This window comes from Anguilla anguilla, chromosome 12 (genome assembly GCF_013347855.1).
Source record: "Anguilla anguilla isolate fAngAng1 chromosome 12, fAngAng1.pri, whole genome shotgun sequence".
Lineage (NCBI taxonomy): Eukaryota > Metazoa > Chordata > Actinopteri > Anguilliformes > Anguillidae > Anguilla > Anguilla anguilla.
This window is the reverse complement of record NC_049212.1, coordinates 31,229,540-31,239,265: the sequence shown is the minus strand read 5'-3', so window position 1 is coordinate 31,239,265 and position 9,726 is coordinate 31,229,540. Positions and strand designations below refer to the sequence as shown.

The following is a 9,726-nucleotide window of genomic DNA, read 5'->3' as shown; positions in this document are numbered from 1 at the left end:
GTAGTGGCTAACATGTAATGCATTTGTAAAGGAATATATCAGAGGGAAGACCACGAGCTGTAGTCTTAGGCGAGATTAGATTTACTACAATAGATCATGTGAGAAATCATTGTCTATCAATGGGAGAGGCTGGCCCGACAGTGCAGCCCAATCTGGACCGCTCAACAGTGCCATCGATTCCAAGATTTTTTCAGCGAACCAACCAGTAAGATATGCATTCTGCCAGCGCTTCTGACGGCACTGCAATTTAGACATAATGTATAGGCTACATTACTTTTATTATCAACAGCCAAATGGAAAAAATATATAATGTTCATTGTGTTTTAAGTGTTCTTGGGAGAGAACTAGCGCTGTTTTGGTATTGGATTTTGACATATGAATGCAGTGTTTTAGTAGTTTTGGTGAATTTTGGCCATAAAATTTATGACGTGCCAAGCTGCATGCTGGGACAGGGAAAGTGAACTCAGTATTGAGAAATGCTTGTAACCTACTGCAGAAAAAAAGTAAATACATCGCAATACAATTTATTTATCTTTATAAAGCGTTCAGTGCTTAAAATGGAACAAAATACGACTGAATCATTTTTGTAAATGCCATTCTTCACAGCAACAGAAACAAAATGTTCAAACGGTGCATGTTATACGTGTATGCCGTTTACGGGTATACATCACTTTTCGCAGAATCGTTTGAATAGGCTATTCCTGCTCGCGCTCGGCTTTTTTCATCTTTTTTTTCTTGCTCATTTAAATTGCAGGCGAATGATGTAAGAATTTTCTGTGTTCCATCGCGTTTATCCAGCAAAATTAAATCCGCGGAGTATGGTTTTTGAAAATCCCCCTAATATTCCACACCGCTACTTCCCCGGTAAGAGTGTACTATGGATTTGATGATTAATTCATCCCACGAAATGGAAATCGCACTGCTGTCTATCATATCTAATAGTGTGTATAGAAAAAAATGTTTAGATTGCTGACTGCATTGATGTTAGATTGCCTCTTGGAAGCCCTGTATTTAATTAGATAAAGGTTTTGTGTGTGTGTGTGTGTGGGCGTGTGCGTGCGTGCGTGTGTGCTGAAAAAGAATAAAATGCTGATTAATTGATGCTACAACTGCAACAACAACTGTTACCAGCACTGCAACTACTACGACTAATAATAAATATTATTATAACAACTGTGTGAGAGAGAGAGAAACCCCTCAGCGCTTACAATGTGAGGCCCCCCGGGGCCCCTTGGCGTTTAAAACGTGAGCTCACCACTAGGGCCCCTGGACCTCTCATCGCTTACAGTGTGAAGGCCCCCAGGCCCCTTGGCGTTTAAAGAGTGAGCTCACCACTAGGGCCCCTGGGCTTCTCATTGCTTACAGTGTGAAGGCCCCCAGGCCCCTTGGCGTTTAAAGAGTGAGCTCACCACTAGGGCCCCTGGGCCTCTCATCGCTTACAGTGTGAAGGCCCCCAGGCCCCTTGGCGTTTAAAGAGTGAGCTCACCACTAGGGCCCCTAGGGGCCATGATCCAGCCCTGCCATTCACACACTGTGTTCTGTGAGGTCACCATACACAGGAGAGGTGAAACTGCTAAGCTGCTGTTCTGGAAACCCCCCCCCCCCCACAACAAAGCTCTCGTTTGGGGAACACTGGGTATTTCTCTCGTGAAAAAAACACATTTTGGACAGAATTTCAAGTCTTGCAGAATCATCTGTGGAGTGCTTACATATGACGGGCACATGAGATTTTTCAAGTTTACGTGGCCGATGTCCTCCTCAGTTCAGAGCTGTTGCCCTTACTGTGTCTCTCGGGCTCATGCCCCTGGGCGATCCATAGTCTCTTATTTTAATGAATGACATGACATTCTTTCTCTCTCTCTCTGTCTTCTCCCAGGTCACGAACTGCAAAGCCCCAGAAATGTAAGTGTGGTCCTTCAGGATGGTGAAGTGACCCTTGTCTGGGTTCCCCCTGCCCAGGCCCCATCAGAAGCCTATTACAAGGTCCAGCTTACGAAGTGAGTGTTTGTACGCAGGGCCCTTAGCTTGTTGAGGCCCAATACAAAATTGAATTTGGGGCAGGAGAATTTGGGATTCGGGACAGGGCTGGGAGTTACCCTTTTTCATCCCCTTATGTCCACAGTGTGCTGTAAGGGTTAGGGATAGGTTTGCTGTCATGGATTTTGAGGCGCCATGAAAGGACCTCACACATGGGACTCACCCCCTTAGGCCACACCAAGAAAAAATATATCCCATTTGTTTCATTAGTTAATGGTAAACAAAATACTCTTCATGTCAATTTCAACAACCAAAGAAAGTTGTGAGGGCCCCTGTCAGTCAGGGACCTCAGAATGGCTCTAATACCCCCCCCCCCCCCCCCCCCCCCCCCCCCCCCCCCCCCCCCCCCCCTCAGGCACACACACACACACAGTGACTTTCAACCATAGGTAGAAAGTCATTTAAAAATGTTGTAATATTGTGATTTATTCTTACCATTAAAATTCTGCTGTAAATTAAGTCAATAGCAAACGGTAAATGTATGTTTGTTTTAATGTTCAGGTACAGCCGAGAGTTAAATTGGACCACTGTGCCAGGCTGTGAGCAAGTGCCTTCAACCCACTGCGATCTGACTTACTTCACTACTTCCAAAGATCTCTACTGGGCTCGGGTTCAAATGGTCAAAGGGGAGATGACGTCACAGTGGTCAAAAAGCAAAAAGAGGTTTTGTAGGAAAGACAGTGAGTATTTGAAGAGTATTTCTTCACTTGCCTTTTTATACCATAACTCAGGGTTCTCTAACCTTTGCTTTCATCTCCTAATTCAGACCCAAGTATCCAAGTAAAGTGGGTTACCTGTGTAATCAACCGCTTTCATTTATTAAAGTGCAGAGAACAACAAAAATGAGAAGATCACGTGGCTCTCCAGGACTAGGGTTGCAGACCCTTTCCATAATTGTTGAAAGGACTCATCCTTGTTTTTCTGTCTTCCAGGCTTTATTATTTTTTTTATTATTATTATTGGGGTACTAATGAAATAATCTTTTACTTCCTGTGTCAAAGGTGAGCTGCTGCCCCCTACCTTCACCCTGTCCTCCAGCTCCACATCAGTTAAAGTCACAGTTCACAGAAGCCAAGCCCTAAAGGATACCTTTCCTCATAGGCTGCTCTATACGTGTCACCTACATGAGAAAGTGCAGGACAACGTGGTAAGTCCGTCCTGTAACACTGATAGCAATACAGCTCATACTAGTACTTGCAGATTGCATGCATTTGCTCGTCTCCAATTCAGTCTGCATTCATGTAAGAAAAATGTGATAAGGGGAGATGTGACATCTAAACCAGCAATTTGATTGGTCTAATTAGTCATGGACAGTGGCTGTGAATTATTCATGAGGTACCCATAAAAACGGCATCTTCAGACACTAGTTATAACAAGTTATGGGACATGATTTGCATCTCTCTCTGTGGCCATGTAGGTCACCTGGAAATAATAAGACATTACTGATGGCTGTGCATCAATACCTGATTCCTGATAACTGATTCAGAGGCCTCTGTTTATCATATTCATCATGGTTTTTATGCTGATTGGCTGAGAGTCATCACATACAGAGGCTGGGCCAATCGCATTCAAGCTCAGAATGAAATGCCATGGCTGTAGATAGGCTCTAACTGTTTGGCTTTGGGCTTGCAGGTGAATAAGACTTTCGTGTGGGAGAGAACCACAGAAGAAGAGGACAATGTTGAGTTTGACTACCTGACATGGGGACAAGAATACTGTGTTCATGTGGAGGTGGAGCACTTTTCTGGAATAGCCAAAAGTGTGAGCTCCCCTGACCAGTGCATTCTACTCCCACAACCAGGTAATGACACATCCCAGCAGTCTCTCTGGAGTTTGCCTTTACTGAGCCCCACTTCAATGTCCCCTTGTGCTTATGTATTTATTTCTAGTTCACTAGCTTAAGTTTTAGACTGTATGTAATATAAATGTCCGTCCATGTGTCTTATTGTGCTAAACAATGTCTCTATTGTACCCAAATGCACTGTGCTTTGTCCATAAATATACATTGTCAACAAAAGCAATTTTCTCCCACACACAACATTTTCAGTTATGTAGCCACTGAAATGCTAATAGGTAATGGGAGAAGCAAAAAAAAAAAAGTACATTCAGTATGTAACACTTTTGCTGAAATGTTGCTGAAATGAAGAATAAGACAGGTTATAGTCAGGATTCAATCAATGTTTGTCCTTAACTCTTATTTGTTTTCCTCTCAAAAACTAATTTTTCTTGCCTTGCTAAACTATTCATTGGTGCTTGAAATTAATCCTGAATGAAAACGAAGTGAAAATATTGATTGAATCCTGGCATATGACTTAGACACATGAGTGAATAGAGGTGTTGAAGAGCCGCGCCGGTGTTTTTGGAGTAAACTACCCTGCATGCCCCTCACCCGCTCCTGTCTCCCTTGCAGGGTGGTACACGGCAGCCATAGTGGTGGCCATATCCGTGAGCAGTGTGGGAGTGCTAGGCCTGTTGAGTCTCCTGCTGTACTGTTTTCTGTGGTGGCCCAAGGCACTGCCCAGCACCCTGGTGAGTGGCCCCTCGAACCCCACAAACTCTTCACTACTTCCTGAGGTCAAACAGCCTCACTTCCCTTACAGAAATGGAAGATATTTGAAAATATATTGAAAAATATATTATCGATATATTGGAAGACTTACACACAATATATTGGCAAATATTGGCAAAGGAGGACGGAGTGTAGCACAGTGGGTAAGGAGCTGGGCTTGTAACCGAAAGGTCGCAGGTTCGATTCCCGGGTAAGGACACTGCCGTTATACCCTTGAGCAAGGTACTTAACTTGCATTGCTTCAGTATATATCCAGCTGTATAAATGGATACAATGTAAAAAATGCTATGTAAAAAGTTGTGTAAGTTGCTCTGGATAAAAGCGTCTGCTAAATGCCTGTAATGTAATATAAATATATAAATGATTACCACTATAAGGTTAATGTATATAACACCGCTGTGAAATATAGTTGTTATCATATTTTTTAAAACATTCATATTTAAAATATATTTCAGTATGTTCAATTTCTGTAAGGATACTTCCACACTACAGTGCATTGTGTGAAAAGGCATTTTGAGCCACCATTCCAAGAATGAAAGAGGAAGAAATTTTGTTCTCTTTTTTCACAATTGGCAATTATTTCTGTTTCGTTCCCTTACAAAGTAAAAAACCCATGATGGTTTTGTTTCTGAAAAGGAGGCCACCACCTGCTCTTCTACTGCTTGGATTTTTTGTCCTTTAATTTGACTTGCAAATGAATGCAATTGAATATTTGTCCCTTCATAAACACTGTGATGAGTTATTTTTGTTGAAACTGTGCTTGTGGATAAAATGTGAAATTTCTGGTTCAAGGACTAATGCATATTTTATTCAGGTCTATATCATAGCAGTCAATGTGAAGTGTCCTTTCTGTCCTTCAGAAATCCCCCCGCAGTGCCTGGCACCCCCTGATCTTGGGTGATGTCCCTGTGGAGAAGGTGACGGACCAGGGGTGGTTCCTGATTAGCCAGAAGAAGAGCGGAGAGCAGGGAGTGAAACGGAAGGTGATGGAGGAAGAGGAAGGAGAGATGAGGAGGGGCAGCATGGACAGTGGGGTTAGCGTGGACCAGTCCCCATCGGAGAAGGGTAGAGGCGGAGAGGGGGATGGAGGCGATGGGCGGAAACAGGAAGACAGTGGTTGTGGGAGCCTCGGGGAAACTGACGGCGACAGTGACAGCAGCAGCAGCAGCAGGCGGGCGTCTGAGGAGCGCCCCCTGCTGGACGGGAGGAACCATGGAGGAGACTCCCCTCAGAAGGAGGACAGTGGCTTGGGCCTGGGATGTGGGATTCGGTACAGTGACATGCGGAAGGAAGACTGTGAGCTTCTCCCCGTGGAGGCGGTGGAGACTGGGGATGGATACCGCAGCCAAAGGCCGTCCTTTGTGGTTGTGCAGGAAGTCGAGAGAGAGAAACCCAGCGAAGGAATCACTGGTGAAACAGACACCAGCATAGCAATCACTGTGGGGTACCGGCCCAGTCAGTTCAGCTGTGTGTGCCAGGGAAAAGGACTATGTCTCTGGTGTCAGTCTGTCACACCTCTGCCCACTAATGAACACTCAGTGTCCAGCTATCCCACAGCTGATCCCAGTGACCAGCTTCCTTCATTCTCAGTTACCTGTATCCCAGACAGCTACTTAAGAAAGACCAGTCCCCACAATGGGGGAGATCTAGTGCATAGAGACACATCGTTTGTTTGTCACATACCTCAAATATCCTCAAATGAGTCTGACCCACTCTTGATATCTGTACCACAGCTACCCCTTGTGTGTGGAGTACTAGAAAGCAGTGTGAATGCTCTGTCCCTCTCACTGCGAGATGTGGAGTTGACCTTTGGGTGAACAGTTATATCACTTCTGTGTAATTGTAGTGAAATGCTGGTCTTATGTGTCACTGTCATGTGACGTCAGTGACGTTCTGACCTCCGGCTGCCACAAAAAGCCCTCTGAAAGGCGGAAAGCTAACTCAGAATTATCACAGAGCCAACTCTGAGCTAACTCAGAGAAAACTCAGAGCTAAGACAGAGCTAACTCAGAGATAACTCAGAGCTAAGACAGAGCTAACTCAGAGATAACTCAGAGCTAAGACACAGCTAACTCAGAGATAACTCAGTGCTAAGACAGAGCTAATTCAGAGATAACTCAGTGCTAAGACAGAGATAACTCAGTGATAACTCAGTGCTAAGACAGAGCTAACTCGGAGCTAACTTAAAGGACACTTGGCGTTAGAAATATGTGGGAGACAACTGAGATACACATTAAAATATGCCTCAAAATATACTTTAGGAATTTTCACCTGAGCTTTGGAGACTGTGATGCAAGTGGGAAATAGACTTATGCCTAAATGCCATGAGAAGGATGTGAAGGGCACTAGAAGGCAATCCAACCTCACTTCCTGTTCCAGCTGATACCGATTTGAAATCGGCAAGGGCAGTAAAACTGAAACATAAGCTAGAAAAATGGGGAAAACGGACACTCAGCTAATCAATTATGTCTCACCTCCGAAATATCCATGATTTTAATGTGTGAGGGAAAGCAAAGCAAAAGCCAAGGGCTTAGCCTAACCCTGAACAACAAAGACTTCTAAATATTCTGTTTTTAAGTCTACTCATTTTGCTAATTAATGCATTTTGACTTAAGTTGTTGTATAGATGCGGGAGTTGTATACATTTTATAAAAATCAATCATATCATCAATCATTTTAGCATTTTATGGCTAGCTGCTTTCTCAGTACAGTATGTTCTCCTGTTAACCTTTCACAAGTCAAAACGTAACACCATAAATAGCCAAATTAACATGGCACATTCATTGTGACATGTACGTAAGATCAAAAATGCACGTCAGAGTTCCAATGAAATCCCGTGTAGGAGTTTAGCTATAAAACAAGGAGCTGGTAGATCTATTTTGGGATCGATTCTGTGAATCGGCCATTTGAACTTCTGTAGTTTCTATCACATGATGGTGACTCATGGGTCATTTGACTATCTGCTTTCTCTCTGCGACAGCACCAAAATGCTCGGTGATCACCACTTCATCGCACTTGATGTTAATTATTTAAGTTTTCAAGCCTTTGTATATCATATTTATCAATAAAAGTGTTTTTTAACTACACTGAATAACCAGTTTTTTATTTGTGCGCGCACACACACACGCAGACAGGCACATACACACACAAACACGCACATACGCAGTCATACAGTAAGAACCCCTCAGATACACCACACAGCAGAAGTGTCTGAGTGGCGAAGGAGCACACGTAGTCTTACCTGGTGCTACTGGACAGAGATTCATTTAATTATATCACAGTTATCTGACTCCAAAATAATGTTTTAACCTTTCCTCTGTGCTAAGGTTTACATAGAAGAAGGACACTGCTTTCTGTCAGCAGTGTAGCTCTATATGGACATCTATCTATCTTGGTAGACGCGGACGTGCCTCTGGCTTGTGTATCCTGCATAGATACAATTAGGTACTGTATCTTGCTACGACCCTTGTGTATGAGTGTTTATGGGGTGCAGATATCCTGATTTCTGTTTGTATGGTAGGACCTTAAAACTGCTAGGTGTGCAGGGGTTAAGATTCAAAGAGGAATACCAGGGTAAAGTGAATGCGGTTTATTGTAAGGTGTGTTCAATAATGGCACTATAAAATTGTGCAAAAGTGTATGCATCGTTAGATGGTTATTTGCATATGATGTGCAGGAAACCGTGTTGACGAGTCTTCCTGAACCATTGCATTTTTCCCAATATATACTCAAAGATCAAAGGAAAACCCCAATCATCAAATAAAAAAACACAATCATAACAAAACAGTACATCAATGATCCTGCTTACACTGTGTCTGTCAGCGTCCCAAAACCTGATAACCTTTGCAGCTGAGACACCAACTTATTCTCCGTGACATTGGCTTTCCAACAATACAATACCAAATGATTACACTGTATTATAGGGAAACTAAGATTTATATGATGCTGATTCAATGGAATGTTTTGCAACTGAGCTCAGCCCCTATTACTCCCTTCTGACTCACTGTCAGCACAGTAAACCATCTGTTTTCCTTCGGTCTGATAAGGGCCACACTTCCCTATGATACAAATTCCTTGAAATTGGCCGGCCAACTCTAATGGCATGCCACAACCACAGATACAGAATGCAGCCGGTGAGAATATAACAGTGTGCTTTGAGGGGAATTTCCTCACAGAAATAAAGGCCTAAATAACAGTAATGACTGTCAAAAAATAATATGAAGTGGAGTTACCGACAACCTCTTTTAATCATACCAGTACTTCTCAGGCAGTCAAGGTCACATGATCCCCGAGGGCCAACAAATGAGAAGAGAAATTTACTCAGGCAAGCAGGCACCTATCAGACAGCCGTTGGCAGGGCAACGCTTTGCAAATCGGTAATGCAGCTGTCGGCATGTGACAGGGCCGTCCATCAACCTTTTTGCCATATCTCAACTGTACTTCTGAAATTATCTGCCGCGGCGCTGATTTGAAAAACGCTGGCGGGCGGCTTGCTGTGCCAACGGCAGTCCGCCAGCGGCCGCTGAATTCTGGCTGGCCGGGTCGCCATTCAGAACGTGTCCGCGAGAGCGTGCAAGATGTTTCGCTATCCTACCGCGCATTGCAACAGTTCTCACGTACCGAGTTTGAGTTGCAGCCTCCTGTGCCTCATTTCAGCCCAGCTGCAGACTGTACACATTGACACATGCTGCTCTGGCCTCCACAGCTTTTCACTGAGATAGCGTGACATGAAGAGGCTCCTCAGGAATGAAAGAACTTGAACTCTATTGCACTGTGTAGACTGTAGGGGGTAAACAGTCACTAGCTCTCCTGAGATATTATGTAGACCGCACGTTATAAAATGGTCAACTGGCTCTCCTCTTCTATAAATAGTCATTGGCTCTACATTTTCAGTTTAAACAGAAGAAGACTGCCCTCTTATGCCAGTCCTTTAGTTACAGTGATGTAGACCAAATAGATATAGCACCATTTCTCCTGTAATGCAGAATCATCTGAGTCCTTGGCTCTGCTGGCCTCCCTTCCTTCTTACGGGTCTAATGACATCGCTGAGACAGGAAGTTGACGTCCGTGGCGGCAGCTGGTGACGTCGCCAAAGATATTCAAATCTCTTTGACGACGCA

The 9,726-nt window shown here is 43.8% G+C and overlaps 1 protein-coding gene across 1 annotated transcript in view; it reads left to right on the top strand.

The window, feature by feature from the left end:
- The window catches only part of il10ra (interleukin 10 receptor, alpha), an 8,538-nt gene extending 846 nt beyond the window's left edge, over nucleotides 1-7,692 (top strand). Inside the window, exons 2-7 of the mRNA XM_035386547.1 lie at nucleotides 1,877-1,997; nucleotides 2,539-2,717; nucleotides 3,039-3,184; nucleotides 3,670-3,838; nucleotides 4,448-4,566; nucleotides 5,467-7,692. Coding sequence (XP_035242438.1) covers nucleotides 1,877-1,997; nucleotides 2,539-2,717; nucleotides 3,039-3,184; nucleotides 3,670-3,838; nucleotides 4,448-4,566; nucleotides 5,467-6,423 — 1,691 coding nt within the window. The 3' untranslated portion in view covers nucleotides 6,424-7,692. The remainder of the gene's footprint in view (nucleotides 1-1,876; nucleotides 1,998-2,538; nucleotides 2,718-3,038; nucleotides 3,185-3,669; nucleotides 3,839-4,447; nucleotides 4,567-5,466) is intronic.
- Nucleotides 7,693-9,726: the final 2,034 nt, after the last annotated feature.